The following is a 21,807-nucleotide window of genomic DNA, read 5'->3' as shown; positions in this document are numbered from 1 at the left end:
TACACATTTACATTCAGAACTAGAAAGAGCAATCAGACATTGCAGACCATCATTAGAACTTGTTAGAAATGCCACTTTATAACTGCTGGCAGTGATGACCGGGGACCAAGACGTCTCGCTTTGATGCAACCCCACTTTGATTGGACACCTGACCCTGTCCCATGACATTTCTCATTATTATTCAATTGAATGTAGAATGGGATTAAAATTAGATTCAATTCAAATCAAATGAAGACCAAATAGGTAAAGTCCTGCATTGGAGCCATCAAAAGGAACCTGAACAAGGAAAAAGCAAAGAATAAATCATCAGGAGGAACCTGGATAAGATTCACATTTCAGCTGCTACTCCTTTACTCTCAAACCCATCCAGGCACTGCCAAGTGAGCCTTATTCAAAAAAAAAAAAATATATATATATATCAAAAAGTACCCATATCAAAAAAATAAATAATTATGGCTGCCAAACCATGTATCTGATCAGGTTGAAATTTAAAACATATATTCCCCATCACGACTCAATCATCATTGTGAAGTTTCATGGTGATTGATTAAGCAGTTCCAGAGAAAACATTATTTAATATTTTTCTTCAATGCAATATGGCTGCCAAACCAAACCATGACCTATCAATTATTCCTCAACAAACTTGTACACCCAAGGCTTGGAGAACATTCCTTTGAAGTTTCCCCTCGATCTGTCTCACTGTTCTGGAGAAGAAGATTTTTATAGGTTTCAGGGTAAATCCAATATGGCTTCCAAACCACATGAGCCATGACATCACGTGTGAACATTTTGTTCCTCATGGATAGGCGGTTATACGTCATTGTTCTTCAGAAGAACCCGGACAAGTACAGGTTTATCGTGGGTGTCAGGCATTGTTCCACTAAACGGTTATCGGTATTCTAGTTAACTCAGATTTACAAGTTGTGAGGGAACAGTTCAGGAAATATTGTTTAACAATTGAGAAGAATTCTGGTATAAACTCTTTCTGGAGCAGAAATTATACTTTAGAACTGTAAGATAGAATTACATACATTACTATCAAGTCAGTTGAAGTTTTTGATTTTTTAACTTTATAAACAAATGTGGATTTAGTACTCATGGGGAATTCACTCTTCAAATTGATTGACCAAGTTTTTAACTCTTTTATAAGATTTTATGTGTCAGGTTTTATGGAGCATTGTTTTCCAAAAAATAAATAATCAAGTTTTCATTGTTTTGAAAAGCAGAAGTTTAAGGATACTGAATATTTTATTTAATTTTACATTTTTGTGTCTTTTTGTGGGATAATGTTTCAACAGGTTAAGGGTATTCCCATGGGTGGGAATTGTGGCCCACAACGAGCGGATATTTTTCTTACTTTCTGTGAATTTTCATTCATGCAGAAACTGATGGAGGAAAAAAAAAATAGAATTAGCTAAAATATTATCTCATACATGTCGTTATACAGATGATATCAACTGTGATTAATTATAATTATTTTTAAAGGCAGCTTCACAAGATTTATCCAGATGAGCAGAGTACCCGCCCTTCGGGCGATCTTGTTCCAAGCATGCAACACGTTCTTCTGACACATACCTTTTATTTGGGCGGTGAAGAGGTAAATAACAGCTCTGTATAAACAAAGAAATAACCCGGGTTGCGTGCATGAAGCAAAAACATACCTACTGCTCTCAAACACCTCACTGTACTGGAAAACGTGGGGACAGGAATATTGTGCTGTAAATGGTGAACACTTGTAATACCCTCCCCCACCTGGAGGCGGCGCTATTTACATGGTACACATTTACATGGAGAATTTGCATCTCATCCCTCACCCCCACCCCCACAAGACCACCGGCAAAGATAAAAACACCCTGACAGACTAATTGGGGTCATGCTAATCCTATGTAGCAAGTCTGTATGTAATCAGCCCAGAACTGTAGGAGGCGTAGCGCAACAAACCCACACACACAAACACCAGAACGTGAATTATCGTGAGGAATGAGGATGGCCTGATTTCAACCATTACAGGAGTGGTTATGATTGTACAGTTGCTGCATATTTGGATGTGTTGGTTAGAGTTGGAAAGGATGGTTTTAGTTCAAGTGTATATCATAAAGTTGATGATTTCAGTTTCCCTGGAATCTTGTGCACCTTTCCAGGTAACAATGTACCAATTAAAATGAGTTACAATGTCTTTTCATCTCAACTACTTCGATTTGCAAGAACTTGTTCAGTGAAGGATGATTTTGTGGCACGTGCTGAGAAGGTTTTTTCCATCATGTTAAATACAGAGGATATTTAGCTGATTGTTTGATCAGGTCTTGTGAGAATGTCTTTAAACTCCATCGTCACCTTTTATTTAAGTTCGGTTGGTTTTCATGTAAACAAGTTTCTATTGCATTGCGTTTGATAGAATAACAACAATAAATTAATTATTTTAGTTAGGTATATTCTTTAATTAATATGATAAATTAAATAATGGAGGTATTCAGATAAAAAAAACTAAATTAATATGTAATATTTATAAAATTCGTTATCAATAAGCATTAATATAATTTGTTGGTGGTTGTTAAGACACACAGTGTAACATGTTAAAATTGGTTATTAATGACAGTTTGAAACTATGGTAAATCGGTGGTGTGGTGTTAATGGACATGTCTGCAAGGTAAAGTGTTTACGCTTAATATATTATTATATAAAGTGGTGTATGATGAAAGTTAGTCATATGCAGTAATAGTTTAAATAAAAGTAATAATTAAATGAGTTTGAATAAGGATATTGGATTGCTGTGTTTACTGACAGTCTGGATACGACTTTGGGTTGTCGGTCTGTTGATGTTGAGTAATCCACTGATGTGGACCTGCGACCAGGGATTTGTTAAATACTTACCAGTACATAATATATTGTTGTGAATTCGCGCCCGCCGGCGTGCGATCGGCCACGTAACTCGAATCGCGACCGCGTCGCCCACCGGACGGACAATTCAGTCGTGACCCTCCTGGGACTACCGCCAGAAACCAGTCACGGGTGGGGGTTTAACCCCACCACCACCCAGTCCGCAGTCCATCCGCGCAAGATAGGGTAAATCGCCGAAAGTCGATATACCTATGGTACTCGCACGGGTAATCTGCCGAGGGATGGGACCACGCCACAGGCCGACTCCGAACACGAACCGCTTAACCGGGTCGTTCTGTATTACAGGGATAACCGAGCTGAGTTATCGACGGCCTTGATGGTTCCAATTAATTACCGGGATGTTGAAACCCACTACGAATCCCTTACGTGATGCAGGATGGAGAGTCAATTAAAAGAAGGAGACGAAGCAAAGCGGGAACAATTGGACAAGCACATTTATTCCGCACCACATGGCAGCACGGAAGGCACGTATAACACAGCAATACACCAAAAGCAAAACACAGAAATACAATAAAACCAAAGAAACACACGTATGCGGTGGTAAAGAAACAAAAGCAATGCAAGAACGCAGATCTACTACCGAATAGGACTTACACACGGCAACACTTACACAGTTTTACTTCACAGACTGGTGCCACCCACAGACATTTACACAAAAACCCCAAAAGAAAAGAAGTCGCAACTTCCCTGGGCGCGTCGTCCAGCCTTGGCGACCGCAGCCTCGAGTCCCTCCGGCGTGGTGCACCGAGCTCGTGCCGTGCGTAGCTCGCGTCGTCTGCCCGACAGCTCGGACAGGGTTTTTTTGGGGGAACTGGACTGGGTTTCGCCGTTATCTCGGTGCGGACGGGGTGGGGAATGGCAGGCGCTCCGTCCAGGAACTGCACCGACTGGCTTGAGAAGCCCCGTGCTCAACCGAACCACGAACACAACGGACGATGCACACACAGTACGATCCTTGCTCCGACAGTCTCGAGCCTCTCCTAGTTTCGAGCTTCTCCCAGGGCGATCCGATGCACACACACACACCTTCTACGCCCACGCCCTTTTGTCGGGTGGAGCTCCGCCCTTCGCCCCGCCCCGTTTCTGGCTCCACCTCCCTTCTGGTAGCTTCCCAAAAAGGGGCATGCCCTCTCGTTCCCCCCTCCCCGCGCCGTGCAGGGGATGAGGAAAGTCAGTTTTGGCTTGGGGCCAAGGAATTATTCCCCCAAAATCAGGCCCCCACCTTTTTCACCTTTCACCTCTGGCTCAAATCGCACCTCCCCCATGCCAAAGCGCAGGCGTTTTGGGTGGGAGATCTTGGCGGGAGATATTCAAGCTGCCATTCCGCTCCTTTCATCCGTCCCGCAGAGATCGTGACTGCACGGTGCTCGTTGAATGGCGAGTGGCGAAGATGTGGTAGCATAGTTGTGGAAGGTGGCGTCGTGGTGTGAATGGCGTGATTGTTGGCGTCATGTAGTGAATGGCGTGATCGTTGAGATGTTGGTTGTGGCGATGTTCGTTGTTGTTCTTGCACCAAATTAACGACAGCAAAAGAAAAACGACTAACTGAAGAATCGCAGCCCGAATGGATCACATATATTCCCTCGATAAAACGGGTTTGGGCTAACTACACATGAACTTACCGATATATCTCACCTGAGGACCCTTTATGGTGTAATGCGAATTTCCACAACCGTAACAATATCTGTGTTTGTGTGTTTTTTGATGTATACGTGTGTATACGTGTGTGTGTGTGTGTGTGTATACGTGTGTGTGTGTACGTGTGTGTGTGTACGTGTGTGTGTGTGTGTGTGTGTGTGTGTGTGTGTGTGTGTGTGTGTGTGTGTGTGTGTGTGTGTGTGTGTGTGTGTATTGTTATGTCTGGCTTCTTTCTTGGGACTGCAGTGCAGTAATTCGTCTTCCTTTTGATTTTGTTCAAAAGGCAACTCTGAGCACAATAATGATGACACAAGTTTGTGATAATGATGCCATGACAAACTATACTCACGTCAATAATACCGCAGCCATTGAGTTTGTGTCCAATGAATAAGTTTATGAAGAGGATGCCGAGTGCCCACACGTCAACTGGAGGACTTTGGTATCCACGGCCGAAGATCTCTGGCGCCATATATTCAGGTGTGCCACAGATGTCATAAAGCTTTTCACCCGGCGTGAAAAATGTGGCAAAGCTAAAGTTTATTATCTTCACGGTTCTGATAGCTTCTTGCAAGGGATGGCGGCAACGGACGTTTGCAAGCTGAAGAAGATACAGAAATCAAGTGGTTTTAAAAGAAAAATTAAACATCGGATGATAAATGCAGGCAGGCAAAAAAAAAAAAATTCAGGAAAGGAAAAGTCAAAAATATCTTTCACCAACACAACGAGTTGAAACAATAAGGTGAAGGAGCTGGAAGTCAGAGAAATAGCGAGGAGTTTGAATGCTCGAGCTACAACAAGTGAAACTTTGTTGAATGAGGAGAACAGTTGGAAGATAGAACTGGAAAGGCTACAAGATGTACAGTTGTGACAGGAAAGGGAAAATAGGAGGAGGTGTAAGAATCTGCGTAAAGGACAGTTATATATCACGAGATAGGGGTGATGTGGAGGGTTCTGTGTGGATAGAAACGAGGGATGGAAGAGTGGTGAGGTATTCATAAGATTGATTTTTCAAACTCCTGGTGTGAGGGAAAGAGGTTCATGGTTCATGAATTCAGAAAGGCCTGTGATAAGGTGAGAGTATTGATTGTCCGTGGTTATAATTTGCCTGGGGATAGATACGTTGGGTGCAAGAACAGGGAAAGGGCGGAACAGATAAAGAATATACAGATGGAGTCCCTTATCAATTTCCAATCCAATTTGTAAACTATTCCATGAGGAGTGAAGAGTTCGACCTTTCCCAAAGTAATAATCCAAATATGGCTGACAGTCTGGGAAGGGAGCGTGAGTGAGGCTATTGTTTTTCAAGAAGGCAAATTTTGAGAATACAAGAAGAGTGGCGCCAGAACTTGGTATAAACCAATAGGATGCAAATCAGCATCGGAGGAATTGGCAAACTTGCAGAGAGAAAATGTGCAACAACATCTTCACAATGTAAATGTGAAGATAGATATGAAAATTAAATACATATTCCGACAGTGAGTGGTTATGTTTCCACCCCTGTCTGTCTGTTTGTCTGTGAGTACAATATCTCAAAAAGGTATGAACTGATTTGGACGAAACTTGGTGGACAGGTTGGGTGTGTGACGAGGACAAATTGATGAGATTTTGGTTCAGCTCCAGATCTGGATCCGGATACTAGAATTTTTAAGTGATTCTTCACAATTGAGTGATTAGGCCTCCTTTGTGGTGCTGCACAAAAATGGTTTTCATTGCAGTGTTATACAGCACGCATCACAATCTACGATGGTGCAGTTTGTTACCTTTATATCCCTGTGCACGATGTTTTGCTTGTGCATGTATCCAACAGCTGACGCCATCTGGAAGTAGATCAAAAAATATTGTAAGGTGGACACACGTTTATTTGCAATTGTTAAGATTTTACAATTTTTCGAATGTTATGCTTTCTGTCGTGTTGTATTTCAAAACAAGTCATCAAAATCACGCGGAGGCTAAAAGCTCTTTCAGCTCACCTGGACCATGAGAGGCCGTGCCTGATTTTCGGAAAGATTCCCCCACAAATTAAGGTAGTGTTCCAGTGAAACTGCACACATAAAGACTCCATTAGACATTTTCTACAGAAACATACAAGTGCAAAGCAATGAATATTTTCATTTTTGAGAAAAAAAACACGAGGAAAGGAAAAGATAACAGGTGACATCAGGCCATAGTTGAATAAAAGCAAGGAAAAGAGAGAGAGAAAGAGAAAGAGAAATTAAAGGAAAAAGCTCTTCCTTCCCTTCCCCTTCCCTTACGCTTACCTCCTCCCACAGCCCTCCACGCCCGATGTCTCGAGGCGGTGTCCCAGCATTGTTCAGTGTGACCAGTTTGAACGTGCTGCTTTGATGTACCCAGTTTCATTCAATGCTGTACTAATACCAGCATAAGGGGACCAGTCCCCCCCGCCCCCCCCTGGCCACCACTTTCCATTAAGTCCCCTGAACCAATGCATGTCCAGAACACAGAACAGCCCCTTCCCCTCCACACTACCCCCTTTTTCCCCAATCCTCCTTGCTGCCTCCCCACTCCCAGAGTGGATATCGACATGTGGTGAGACGTCGCTCTCCCCCCACTTCCTCACTCCCCCCCACTTCCTCACACCCCCTTCCTCGCTCCGCCACACCTCCTCGCTCCCCCTCACCTCCCACCCTTACCTGCCCCCGGTCCTAATATTGCCATCAGCGAAACCACAGGTTGTATTTTCTTGTCACTAAATAATTTGGCTGCTCAAGTGAAAGAAGACTTGATGCACACAAACGTTAAGAGAGTTTCAGTAAAATAAATTGAGAAAACTCACTTCCATCAATAAACTCCAAAATGAGGAACACTTCATTGTGAAATTGGCAGTTGTATACATCAAGCAACTTCACTGTAGGGAGACAAGATCATGGAGCACAAGTTAAGATGAAATAGTAAACTCACCGAAAGGAAAATACCATTAAACATTATATCAAGATGTACATTGTACACTTTATGTGTGAATTTGTGACCATTTCAATGACATGTAATCAACTGGTAGAGCTGGAAATAGACCTTTCACCATTATGATGTTGCCTGCAATGATTGGGGCAGCAGCAATCAGCACTGCCCCATCACTTATAAGTACATCTGTTAAATTATAATGGGTGGGTGTGGGTGGAAGGAGGGAGATTGGTGGCAGGGTTCAGACCAGTATATTCATGGTGCAAACAAGGATGGGGACAGAGGGGATGTTATGTGGGTCGTATATGAACGAATGATATGGGATAGGAGGCGTTATGTAGGTAGTATATGTACGAATCATACTTCATGGATGGTAGACTTCGGAAAAGGCAAACAGCTGATGAGAACTATTGTGACAAGTGAATAAAACTATTTATGCTAAAAAAAAAAGCAATGTAGGGATGACAAACCACAGTCTAAAAAAGGTATTAAACAAGAGAGGGATGATGTTGGTTTTGACAAGAGAGTAGTTAACAGTATCGCCGTCACATAACCTCTACAATAACAATATCACAAAACAATATAACACATAATCGTCTGGCCATCCCCCAGGCAGATGCCTGGCCATCCCCATCTCCATCTCCTCGAGATGCTAATCAACCTGCTGAAACCACGAGGCACGTGTTCAGCCCATTAGCCTCTTCCACTCACGAGGCTCCCTCGCTGAGAGAATCTGGTGAGCAGGATCAGCATCAGGAAAACGAGCCACGTGTCCATACAGCCGCAGCTGACGCTCACGGACTACGCAGGTAACAAATCTCATTTGAGTTTCTCAGCAACCGCTCATTGGACCCAAAGTCTGACCAGCGATCGCCAAGGATTCTCCAAAGAGACCTGGTACTGAAGGAGTTAAGTCTCCCTCTCAGATCCCTGGTCAGAGTCCAAGTCTCACATCCGTAAAGCAAGACTGAAAGTACCAAGGACCTGAAGACTCGGACTTTCCTCCTCCTGCACAGGTACCATGTAAACCTGTACTAACCTGTTCCATGGTCGGGTTGTCGGCGATTAAACCGTCTCCCCCACCAGGTTTTCTGGTGAGGAGGGTGTTTGGATATGGACACCCAGCAGGATTAAAAACAAAACCTGTCAAAGGGCGGAGGAGCTCCTTGTGAGCCAACGACCATCCATATCTAGTGCCCAACTGTGTCTGCGGACGTCCTCCTGCAGTTGGGTTACTTCTTATTAGGAGGTTGGTGGCAGGATTTGCACTCCGGCCACCGTAAAACCCTTCATTCCGCAAAACGCAAAAACGCAAAAAAATCTGAAAACCCACTCCGTGGGAGTACATCCTGTGCAGCTTCCCTTCGCAGGGCAGCTCACCGGATGACGGGATTGGGGCAAAGCCTTCGGGACCCCCAATCTTTGATAGGAGGGAAACCACGGGGTAACATCCCTGGGTCAGATTGCGGGAGAGTGTGTCGGAGTGGTGCTGAGGTGTCGTCCACCAGACGGCGGTCTCCTTGGGTTAACCTGAGGCGGTCCCTTCGGGTGGGTGCCTGGAATGTCCTATCCCTAAGAGAGGATGATCACCTGTCTCTGTTATCATCTGAGCTCAAGCGTTTGGACATCGGGATTGCAGCTCTCTCTGAGGTTCGGAGACAGGATTGCGGCGAGATAATGGTGGGTGGTTACACCTACTATTGGTCTGGTCGCTCTGATGGTTACCATACCCAAGGAGTTGCTGTAGCTGTGTCCAATAAGCTGACCCCAATGATAATTGAGGTAACACCGGTCAACGAGCGTATTATGAGATTAAGGATTCGTCACTCCTTAGGTGTCATTTCCCTGGTCTCTGTTTATGCTCCGACTGAGGCGAGTGATCTCACCGTGAAGGATGCATTCTACGCCACACTCGAGTCTGTGGTTGATCAGTGCCCCAGACGAGATACACTTCTCGTCTTGGGGGATTTCAATGCATCGACTAGAACTGATAGGGATGATTATGAGGTGTGTGTTGGTCCCCATGGGTCAAGAGCTATGAACCAGAATAGCACTAAGATCCTTGACTTTGCAAGAAGTCATGGACTTAGGGTGGCTGGTTCATGGTTTCAGCGCCCACAAGCTCATCGCTGGACTTGGTATTCCAACGCTGGCGGTGTGGCAAAGGAGATTGACCATGTCCTCATTGACGGTCGTTGGAGGATGATCCAGAACTGCAGGGTCTACCGGAGTGCTCAGTTCCTCAATACTGACCACAGGCTTGTTGTAGCAACTCCAAAGCTGCACCTTAAATCCTGGAGAATGGTACCATCCCAACCTAGGCTGGATGTTGCCAAGCTCAGGGATGAGAGAGTAGCTGAGGAGTTTGCGAACAGGCTGAGTGGACACTTGGGGGTCTGGGTGCTTTAGGGGGTCCTGAAGAGTTGTTGAGCGCCTTCAAGACCACCGTCCTTGATGTTGCCGGTGGATGCCTTGGAGCTCACCGCAGGGCAAAGAAGAATTTTGTCTCTCAAGGGACACTGGATACCATTGACCAGAGTCGCAGGGCCAGGCTGAATGGCAGAGTTGAGCTGTTCAGGGAGCTGAGGCGTAAAACTGTACGTGCACTGAGGGTGGACAAGGAGGCCTATGTGCGAGGAATCTGTGAGGGGGTAGAGCATCACCTGTGGACAGGTGATTCTCGTCCCGCTTACAGGGGAATTCGCGCATTACGTTCATCCAAGCCCATCCCTCGGAGCACTAGAGTTCGAGCAGAGAGTGGTAGGCTCTTGACAGAGGAGTCTGAAGTGAAGGCCCGCTGGGCCGGTTACTTTGAGCGGTTGTACCAGGCTGATCCCCCAGCTGTCGAGTTGGACATCAAGGGTGTTACAATCCCTGTTGCTGACCCTCGAATCAACTGTGGTCCACCTTCACTTGTGGAAACACGGGCTGCGGTGAACCAGTTGAAACGGGGCAAAGCTCCAGGGATTTGTGGCATCCATGCCGAACTTCTCAAGGCTGGTGGAAATGCTGCACTCGTGTCGTTGCATGCAGTTTTGTGCTCTGCCTGGAACACAGGCATCATCCCAACTGACTGGAAGAGGGGCCTTGTTGTCTCTCTCTGGAAAGGGAAGGGTGATCGCCAAGACTGCAACAACTACCGAGGGGTGACGCTGCTCTCAGTGCCGGGCAAGGTCTTTGCTCGGATAATTCTTGATAGGGTTCGCCACCATCTGCTTGAGCACCAGCGTCCAGAGCAGTCAGGCTTTACACCAAAGAGGTCAACGATTGACCATATCCTTGCACTTCGTGTCCTCACCGAACGCAGGCGAGAGTTTCGGCAGGGGCTGTTTGCAGCCTATGTTGATCTCTGTAAAGCGTTCGATTCAGTGAATCGGGATGTCCTCTGGAGGATTCTTGGTCTTCGTGGGGTGCCACCAAAACTGATCGATCTGATGTCTGAACTCTACTCTGGTACTGAGAGTGCTGTGAAGTGTGGTGGTACCATCTCTGACTTATTTCCAGTTGTTACTGGAGTTCGTCAGGGATGTGTACTTGCCCCCACACTTTTCAGCACTTGTATGGACTGGATTTTAGGGAGGATGTCGGAGAGATCAAGTTGCGGTGCATCGTTTGGGAATGTCAAGATCTCGGACCTTGATTTTGCAGATGATGCAGTCATCTTTGCGGAGACTTTAGACATCCTCTTGGGGGCCCTCGAGGTGCTGAATGAGGAGTCGGAGCCGTTGGGATTACGGGTGTCTTGGGTCAAAACTAAGATCCAGGCCTTCGGTGACATCTTGGATGCTGCTGTCCTGTCTGTGTCTGTTTGTGGTGAGGACGTTGAGGTCGTGGAGAGATTCACTTACCTTGGCAGTGATATTCATGTCTCTGCTGGCTGCGAGTCAGAGGTCAATAGACGTCTGGGTCGGGCCTGGGGAGTCATGGATTCACTGGATCATGGGGTGTGGCGCTGCCGGTACCTGTGCGGGAGGACGAAAGTCCGAGTCTTCAGGTCCTTGGTACTTCCAGTCTTGCTCTATGGGTGCGAGACTTGGACTCTGACCAAGGATCTGAGACGGAGACTTAATTCCTTTGGTACCAGGTCTCTTCGGAGAATCCTTGGCTATCGCTGGTCGGATTTTGTGTCCAACGAGCGGTTGCTGAGAGAGACTCGGATGAGATTTGTTACCTGCATAGTCCGTGAGCGTCAGTTGCGGCTGTATGGATATGTGGCTCGTTTTCCTGACGCTGATCCTGCTCATCAGATTCTCTCAGCGAGGGAGTCTCATGAGTGGAGGAGGCCAGTGGGTCGATCACGTGCCTCGTGGTTGCAGCAGGTTGACCATCATCTCAAGGAGATGGGGATGGGCCTGGCATCTGCCTGGGGGATGGCCAGACGGAGGCCCCTGGAGTACCGGCGGAAAGTGGACGCAGCGACGCGCTGTTCTGGCACATGCTCCCATACCTGACCTGACCTGACAGGTACCGACAACACCACACCCCATGATCTAGTCCATGACTGCCCTGGCCCAACCCAGACGTCCATTGACTTCTGGCTCACAGCCAGCGGAGACGTAAATATTGTTACCGATTTCAGAATCCGGTTGGATGACTGTATCCACACATCCAGGTCCTCAGACAGTTATTTCCTTTCATGCATGTTCAGATTAGCCCCATCCCCATGTCTAATGGGATCTTACATGTGATGAATTGAGAAGGGTAAAGGATAGATCCCCTCTCTTTTGGGAAGCTTTTTTCTTGACGACAGACACGTTTACACACATTTCTTTTGCGAGCTCTGAAGCCCGCCCTTATTTTACCTCAGCATTTCTTTCGCGAGCTCTGAAGTCCGCCCTTATATTTCCTCAGCAACGTTCTTTCACGAGCTCTGAAGCCTGCCTTTTTTGAGAGTGCACAGGTCGTCATGGTAACCGTGCACAAGTGGGGCAGGTTGAGCTTGGGGCGGACTGTGCCCGCAGAGACGGCCGCAGATAGAAAACGAATTGGAGGTCCATTCTGAGGAGGAAAGCGGAGGCGAGAAAAGTGAAAGGAAAGCGGAGGCGAGAGAAGTAAAAAGGGCGAGAGAAAGAAGAGGGAGAAGAGAACGAGAAAGAAAGCAAGAGTTGAAGCGCATGAGGGAAGAAGCGAACCAGAGAGGAAGTGTGCAAGCGAGGAAGTGTGCAAGCCTGCAAGTGAGCAAGCGAGCGTGTAGTGCGCGTGTGGGTGTGACCAGTCACCGACGGACGTGACACGTGCACACACACATTTCAGGACGTTTTCACTTCACGGACGACTACTTTCTGGTGAGTGAGACGATTCCTTCCCCCTGCCCCCCCCCAGAATGATCTGTTGGATACCCATGTCTGTGTTTCGCTGGAAGTAAGTCAACCCCCGATAAGCATCTGCTCTTTGTCTCTTTCCTGGCATTTTGATTGATTTTGCTTTGAAATTTATTCTATATTTACCTCAGAAAATAAAAAGTTTTTTCCATTCATTTATTTTCTTATTAATAAAATCATTTGTCGATTTCCAACCTGTCCGTGTTTATCCTTTCCTTCCAATGGTCGAGCATTGTCCGAACCCAGGAAGACTGGGAGGTAATTACCACAGATTTGACCAAAAATAGTCGGCACGCACCAGCGGTTAAAACGCTCAGCCGCCCTAATTAAAATCTAATCGAGATAACATTGGTGCTTTGCCGAGGGCATGCTCCCCGCTCAGGTAACCATGTGACCTCTCGATAAACGGCATAATTAGACGGTGGACAATGGAATTTGTGGTTAACTGGGTGGCGTTCGTGGTTCTAAAACAACCCACCGCACCACAACGTTAATTGTGAGCGGTGGCCCCAGGTCCGGCTCTACTGAGGACAAGTGGGGATTATTGCCAGAGTGATAAGCTGGTCTCTCGGTACCCAAGGCCGCAACAATATCACTGCCATGGTAAGCAAATCACTCCGTAACCTCAACATCCTCACCCCAAACAGGTACAGACAAGATAGCAGAATCCAAAATGTCATTGAAAGCCTGGATCATAGTTTTGACCCAAGAAACCCGTAATCCCAATGGCTCCGACCAGTGTGACCACTCCTTGGCTTTTTTCACAAGATCTTGGCTATTCGTTGTTCACCTTGGCGTCTTGGTTTTCAATAGGTTTTCTTGGCGTATAGGTTTTCTATTATCATCGCTTTTCCAAAATCTTGTGAATTCTTGGCTTTTTTCATTAGCTCACCTTGGCATTTATGAAAATGAGGAGTGATCACACTGGCTCAGACTACTCATCCAGTGCCTCGAGGGCCCTAAAAAGGATATCCAGAGTCTCCGCAAAGATGACTGCATCATCTGTGAAATCAAGGTCAAAGATCTTAACACTCCCAAATGATAACACTCCCAAACAGTTTCATCTCTCTGACATCCTCCCCAGAATCCAGTCCATACAAGCACTGAAAAGTGTGGGGGACAGTACACACCCCTGACGAACTCCAGTAACAAATGGAAATAATCAGGAATGGAACCACCACATCTTACAGCACTCTCAGCACCAGAGTAGAGTTCAGACTTCAGATTGATTAGTTTTGGTGATGCCCACGAGGAGTGAGAATCCTCCAGAGGGCATCCAGATTCACTGAATTGAATGCTTTGCAGAGATCAACAAAGGCTGCAAGCAACTCCGTCCGAAACTCTCGTTCTCGTTTGGTGAGGATACGGTCAATGGTTGACCTCTTTGGTGTAAAGTCTGACTACTCTGGGCGCTGATGTGCAAGCAGATGGTGGCGAACCCGATCAAGAATTATCCGAGCAAAGACCTTGCCCGGCACTGAGAGCAACGCCACCCCTCAATAGTTGTTGCAGTCCTGGCGATCACCCTCCCCTTTCCAGAGAGGGACAACGCTCCTCTTCCAGTCGGTTGGGATTATGCCTGTATTTCAAAGAGCATAAAACTGCATGCAATTCCACCAATATAGCATTTCCACCAGCCTTGACAAGTCCAGCATGGATGCCACAGATCCCAGAAGATTTACCCCTATTTCGTCCGGTTCACCACAGCCCGTATTTCCACAAACGAAGGTGGGTCACAGTTGATTGGAGGGTCAGCAATACAAATAGTAACACCCTGACATCCAATTCAACAACTAGTGGATCAGCCTGGCACAGCCACTCAAAGTAACTGGCCCAATGGGCCTTCACTTCAGACTCCTCCATCAAGAGCCCATCACCATCCGCTCCAACTGCAGTACACCGAGGGACGGACTTGGAGGAACGCAATGCACAAATTCCCCTGTACTCTCAAGTTCTGAATAAGCGTGGGGGTCTGAACAAGCGTGTAGGGTGGAACATTTTCCAAATTTTAATAAGAGTAGAGGGCCGAATAAGCATGTGGGGTGGAAAATCCAAAAAAGTCTAATAAGCGTGCAGGTCCGAATAAGAGGGCAGGGTGGAAAAACCAGAAATGTGACAAATATAGAACATGGGTTTTATTGTTCAAATACATACATTACAATGCCAAGATGCGTACTGAACTCTGCGCTTTTTCTTTGGCAATCTGAATGCGCTTCTTCACACTCCTTCGGGCGTTTGCGTTGATTGCTTTGAATCTGCTGAACTGTGGAGTGAAGAGTTCGGATGTGGAAACGAAGTTCCTGGCACTTTGCTTTGAAGACAGACCATGGAAGCCTGCCTTTCAGACTTTCTCGGACATCGATGAACCATTCGAATGCGGCCTGACGGACCTCTGGGGCTTTCTGCTTCCTACCAGCACCAGGGGCTCAAAACGACTTCTTGGATAATGCAACCTCGGTTTCGCTCTTTCCAAACTGATGATAGGCACGACCGGCTACTTGATAAGCCGCTCTAAATCGAGGATCTGATGATGGCGTCTTTTTCAACGATAGAAATTTTTCACGGACAGCTCTGGAGAGGAACCCCTCCTTTGGGAGAGGCCGTAGTATTTCTTCTTCTTTTTATCATACATCAACTTTCCTGCTGCCTCCTCACGGTTGAAGTCCGCTTTGAATTTATGACAAAGTTCTCCAAGCGACTTTCTGTCGTCGAGGGTGTACTGTCGCTTACGATCGCTGAATGCATCCTTTCCAGTGCTACTACGATCAGCAGATATCTCTTCAGCCTTTCCACCACTGACATCAGCAGATGCCTCGTCTAATTCTTCACCTCCTTCCATTTCAAGATCAGTCAGGACAGACTCTTCTTCCATCTTGTCTCAATGACACGAAACGATTGAAATACAAGTAAACCGCGACGTAAGTACAGTACTTCTCTGGTATGGGAGAGTCAGTGGCGCCACACTCAGGCAGCCGAACGAATCAACCGGAGGGACCCGCATTGACGCGGTACAGTACCCAGACCCATGGCGGAGATCGTTGGAAGATGAAGGACTTTCGGGAGTAAAGACGACACATCTCTCGATGGGACAACATTGTCACCCTACACGCTTGCCAGTGTAAATATGACCTGAGGGTGGCAAGAAAAATTTTTTAATAAGCGTGTAGACCCGAATAGAGGCCGTGTAGGGGGGATTTTCACCTCAAAAAAAGAGAAGCGTGCATGCACGCATATTTGGGACTTGAGAGTTAGCAGGCGAGAATCACTTGACCACAGGTGATGCTCTACCCCCTCACAGATTCCTCACACATCGGCCTCCTTGTCCACCATTAGTGCACAAACAGTTTTACGCCTCAACTACCTGAACATCTCAGCTCTGCCATTAAGTCTGGCCCTGCGACTGGTCAATGGTATCCAGAGTCCCTTGAGAGACAAAGCTCTTCTTTGCCTGACGGTGAGTTCCAAGACATCCATCGGTAACATGAAGGACGGCGGTCTTGAAGGCACTCGACAACTATTCAGGATTCCCTGAATCACCGAGAACCCCAAATCCCCACTCAGCCTGTTCACAAATTCCTCAGCTACCCTCTCATCCTTGAGCTTGCCAACATACTTGAGCTTGAGCTGAGATGGTACCAGTCTTGCGATTTAAGCTGCAACAACAAGCCTGTGGACGGTATTGAGGAAGTGAGCACTCCGGTCGGCCCTGCAGTTCTGAATCATCCTGCAGCAACCATCAATATCATAATAGGCCATATACTTGTACCATGTTTGGTCAAAATCCGATTACTGGTTTGGAAGTTAGTGCAGTAACAGAATTTTTACCTCACGGGACCGCTGATCTTTGACCTCTTGACCGCATAATCTAATCCGTTTCTTTTAACATCATGATACATACTTGTAACAAGTTTGACCGTTCCCTTCAGCCGTTACTCAGTTATCGGGGAAACGAAAACCTATTGCAGACTCTGACCTTTTCACTCTTGATGCCAAAATATAATCAGTTCATCTTTGCATCATAATATATGCTCATATGAAGTTCGGTCAAAATCCCATCACTGGTTTAGAAGTTAGCTCGGTAAAATATTTTTTACTTGACGGGACCTCTGACTTTGACCTCTTGACCCCATGAACTAATCAGTTCATCTTTGATTCATTATAATACTTGTACCAAGTTTGACTTTGATCCCTTCAGCTGTTCTTAAGTTATCACGGTAACAAAATCCGATCACGGACAGACAGAAGCACGGACGGATGGATAGACAATCCATAAACATAACGCCTCCTGTGACTTCGTCGGCAGAGGCATAAAAATCTGAAACTTCATACATCTGATCTACAACCTGATGTGAGTGCAGAATGAAACTTATAACGTCATCAGTCATGTGACCTGGTGGCCATATTGGATTGAAAATAAAAACGTTTAAAAAAAAAAATCTTATTCTCCGGAACCGCTTAACAGATCGATACGAAACCTTATACATATGATTGACTTGTTATAGGGAATACAGTTTGAATTTTTATGTTCATATTCACCGTCATTGATGCAATTTAGCCTGATTGTGCACAAAAGTGGTCATTAAATATCCCAACATAATCAATCAATAAAGCTATGGATAATGTCAATTTATGTGATGTAATCGGGTGCATGGATGATACAGGTATATGGGCCATAATAGCAGTGGGCCATAATAGTAGCGTGTTCAGTTAACGATGAGTATATTTGTTCAGAATGAGCACGCGAGGCGAGTTCTGGTTGTTCAAGTGTCCTGTTTTGGCCCTTACCATGTACATTCATAAAAGCATCATTCTGATGGTTTTATTGTCAGGGATGGGAATAGAACCTAGACTAGACAGCTCAAAGTCAGTGTGCTACCTCTGCACCTTCCTATCGAACCTCAAAGACCAATAATGAGGTGAATTAAATTGCATTTTAATCTCAAAATGTAAATCGATTCTCCAGGGCTCGTTATTAGAGTCTCTCTGAAACATGAAATGTTGTGATGGATGGTCACTTTATATCAAATACTTTTCAGTTTTGTTCACACATGGCATCATAAAAAGTATGAGGGGTGTCTCTATGAAGGACGAAGCAATCCAATTGGGTGTTTGCAAACTCCAACAATGATTTTTATTTGCTGTGGAGTAAGACCCTGACATTCGCAGGGGATACGTTCCTGAAAAATGCCGCGAATGTCGAATCCGCGAATGTCAGGGCATTGTTTCAATGGAAAAATCGAGGGATGGGTTCCTGGCGGTTCATGATTAAGAAGGGAAAATCAAAAATCCCATGAAAAACGATGACTATGCCAATGACACATTTTATGAACCGTGAATACGCGGGGTTCACCCACAAACGTTGGGGTCCGACAGTCCTTCAAAAAAAAAAATTGAATAATTTAGTGATAAGTGAGAAATGAATGCCACAAAAGTACAATTTGTAACTTATTTTGTGAAAACTACAATTTTCAATGAAAACCACACTTACGAATGTTTGGATGGACCAGTTCACTCAGTAATAAAGCTTCATAAAAGAGCTGCAAAAGAAGAATGAAAAGTAATGATTAAGGAAACAAACTCATTCAATAAGCTGTATAATGGTTAACTTAATTCACAATGACAACCACAAAATAACTCACGCCGAGAGAGACAACATCCTCGGGGGACAGCATGCTCCATCACAGACAAATATCTAAACTATATTAGTTCAGCAGACTAAACACCGTCATCAAAACAATCACACAAACTTACAAATGATGTCGTGTACTCCTCCTGCGCAATCTTCAAAGCAACCTGAAAGAGAAGAAGAGTTTAACCCTTCAACTTTTGAGTGAGCTTTCCAGCACACAGCCATCCATCTTTGTCACACAATACACATTACTTGTCTATTGTCGTTGGATGTACTCATATCATAGAATCTTTTACAGCAATAATGTGGAGCCTGTACGTCAAGAGATAAGCATCCTTCATCCAAACAGAAATAAAGGTGACAAATGGAGATGCAGGAGAATCTTCAATTCCCTTTTGCTATCGTTCTTCTTTCCAAGTCTCCCTCTGTTGTATTCCTCTATCATGCTGTCTGTGTTTTCTCACTTTCCATTGTGTTCTTTCTGAATTGTTCTGATTTGTTCTGTGTTTATGCTCTTCCACAAGCTGTGGTCTTGCTCGAAGAAACTGAAAGGAAAGAACAGGAAATGTATGCTTGTACCTTTTCATCAGAATGAACGTTCCTTGCTTCCAATACGATTCCAAACCGTCCTTTTCCAAGTTTGGAGATAACCTCCCAGTCCCAAATCTGACAACAAAAGCAAAAACATGGAGTTTCACAACAGTGCTTATGGATTACTCTTGTGGCATGCTTACAGCCTGCAAGCAGATGATGTGGTGCATCCTACATGCACACATAATAACTATAAGCACTATATACCAGACTGTAAAAGTGGAAATTTTTCGCGATGAGCAAAGTGAAAATGTGTTTGTGACATTTGAAATATTGGGAGAGGGCAGAAGACACAACCTCAATGATTTTATCCATATCAAACCACAGTGAATGTTTACATTGGGAGAAAATAACTTGCAATGTAACCAGAAATAAAGAGAAACAGGCAAAAAAACATTTTATTAAAAAATAAATTAAGATTTACATCCTCTGCACAAATCATACGGAATGAATGAAGGAGGTGGAGATTGGAAACGTACTCTGTGCAGAGCGTTGGTGCTGCCGAAGCAGTCTCCTTGGCTATTGGGCACAATCCTGGACGGGTCGCCACTCCGACACAGTATACCAGCATGCTGGCACTAATTTTTCTGACCTCGGAAGGATGACAGGCCGAGTTCACCCCACCTGGTATTAATTCAACAGGTGAGTGGGATTTGAACTCAGGACCCTGGGATCCAAAGCCCGCTGCCCCAACTGTTAAGCAAACATCATTCTATGAAGAACTGTACGGAACCAATGTAGCACTGCTTTAATCAAGCTTGCAGGTTTCGAGAAACATCGAAGTTCATCTACTTTTGAAATTTGCTTAAAACGCCGAAGCGACTTTTATGTTGATTTGTGGACGCTGAAGTACAATAGTGTAGTTGCGAAACGCGTAGACCTACCCGACACGTGCTGGCCAAGTGCGTAGCTTGCTACACAATGCAGCACGACTGTTAACTGTAAACGTACAGCACATGCATTATTTGTACCATCTGGTGCTGTAATCTGATAATTATCATTATAATCTCTCGAAAAAACTGACGATTATATGATTATAAAATCTATATAAAGATTATAATCTCTCGAAAAAAAACAAAAACAAATATATTTGCACGTTTTTAAATTCATGCTTCTCCGTTGTCATGTGAAATGCGCGGATATTGATGCGCCGCAAAAATTTCCACTTTTACACCATTTGATGAAGTGGAATGCATTTGCATTCCGCAAGCAGCGAAATTAATCAAGTAAATGAAGAATGAGTAATTACAATGAGCTCTGTTTCACAGTTTACAGGAATGGTATAATCATTTTTAAGGTAAATACAAAGGTCAAAAGATGTAACTCAAATGGTTTGCTCGGCGACGCTGAGAGAGACAGAGTTCATGATTCAAAGTCGAAGACAAACGTTAATTCGTGGAACCTATAAACCAAAGTCGAAAACAAAACGTGATTGTGATATTGTTGTCGATGTTTCCATGTCACACGTTGTTTACAGCCGATTCGAGTTACCATCAACCAATAATTGCAGTTACAGTCAGCCAATTCAAGTTGACATCGTGTTAAGTTTGCACCTTTCTCTTATGATAAGTTGATTGAATTTAGATTCTTAACAGAATACCCTTCATGCTTCCCCCTACACCTATTGTTTTGTCAAAGTCTCCCTCCACATTGGACTTCAATTCAGCTATTAGCGTCCCCACCCTTCTCCGTACTCTTCCTTTTGTCCTGTTGTGTCCTGATCCATTCAGCATTTTAGTTCTTCCATGAGACTTGATTCTTTAAAAAAACATAAACACACACATATATATATATATATATATATATATATATATATATATATATATATATATATATATATATATATATATATATATATATATATATATATATATATATATACAGTGCTCAACATAAATGAGTACACCCCGACAGATTTGTCAGAAAACCTTTAGTTTCCTTTCAGAATCCACATTTTCTATGGGATACTATACTACAAAATACTCCCACAAATGTGGACCATTGATTGCAAACAAGATTTATTAATTTGCACACACACAAAGAAGGAATTTTCCAAACAAATTCATTTAAGACCATGTTGCAAAAATGAGTACACCCCAATGAAAGTCTTAGGAGCAAAGCTAAATTTTAGACTACAAAATTCTAATTAATAATTCAACCACAGGTGAGTCTAATTATTCATTAAACAGATGTCCAGCAGATAGGTGACTATAAAAGGGTGTTACTTAACAAAGAAAACCCCTTCCCATTTCATGCTGTCAGCAATGGCACCACATGGAAGAGAAATGTCACAAGATCTGAGAAAGAAAATAATTTCTTTAAACAAGGAAGGTGAAGGCTACAAGAAGATCAGCAAAGCTTTACTCATCAGTCAGAATACGGTAGCAAAAGTGATACAAAAATTTAACAAATATGGAACTGCAACCATCTCACAGAGACGTACAGGCCGTCCACGGAAATCAACACCTCGACAGGGGCGTCTTCTGATGAGAAGGGCTGAAGAAAATCGCCATGCAAGTTCTCTGCACTTCGCTAAAGAAGTAGAAAGCCAAACTGGGGTGACTGTTTCCCGTGACACAATACAGCGTACACTGCAGAGGAATGGCATGCATGGGTGTCGTCCACGAAGGAAGCCTCTCCAAAAGCCCATGCACAAAAAAGCCCGCCTAGGATTTGCCAGGGCCCATGCTAAAAAGGATGAAGACTACTGGGACTCCATACTCTGGAGTGATGAGACCAAGATAAATGTTTTTGGAACTGATGGCTTCAAAACTGTATGGCGTCGCAAAGGTGAGGAGTACAAAGAAAAAT

The 21,807-nt window shown here is 44.6% G+C and overlaps 1 protein-coding gene and 1 long non-coding RNA gene across 3 annotated transcripts in view; one reads left to right on the top strand and one right to left on the bottom strand.

Moving 5' to 3' along the window:
• Positions 1-21,807, bottom strand: part of LOC147009184 (uncharacterized) — a 106,274-nt gene that overhangs the window by 16,701 nt on the left and 67,766 nt on the right. For both annotated transcript variants that reach the window (XR_015053094.1, XM_085863360.1), the window contains exons 11-17: positions 18,985-19,071; positions 18,528-18,569; positions 18,265-18,313; positions 7,331-7,402; positions 6,507-6,577; positions 6,297-6,353; positions 4,886-5,134 (exon numbers count right to left, since the gene is read on the bottom strand). Coding sequence is in view for 1 of the 2 variants with exons in the window: in XM_085863360.1 (XP_085719486.1) it covers positions 4,886-5,134; positions 6,297-6,353; positions 6,507-6,577; positions 7,331-7,402; positions 18,265-18,313; positions 18,528-18,569; positions 18,985-19,071 (627 nt within the window). In the remaining variant the exon portion in view is untranslated. The remainder of the gene's footprint in view (positions 1-4,885; positions 5,135-6,296; positions 6,354-6,506; positions 6,578-7,330; positions 7,403-18,264; positions 18,314-18,527; positions 18,570-18,984; positions 19,072-21,807) is intronic.
• Positions 19,499-21,807, top strand: part of LOC147009185 (uncharacterized) — a 64,513-nt gene continuing 62,204 nt past the window's right edge. The window contains exon 1 of the long non-coding RNA XR_015053095.1: positions 19,499-19,638. This is a non-coding gene — a long non-coding RNA (uncharacterized LOC147009185). The remainder of the gene's footprint in view (positions 19,639-21,807) is intronic.

The sequence above is a fragment of the Eptatretus burgeri genome, chromosome 17 (assembly GCF_056783735.1).
Source record: "Eptatretus burgeri isolate ZD-2024b chromosome 17, Ebu_testis_v1, whole genome shotgun sequence".
NCBI lineage: Eukaryota > Metazoa > Chordata > Myxini > Myxiniformes > Myxinidae > Eptatretus > Eptatretus burgeri.
The sequence above is the reverse complement of the archived record's forward strand: the minus strand, read 5'-3'. Positions and strand labels throughout refer to the sequence as shown.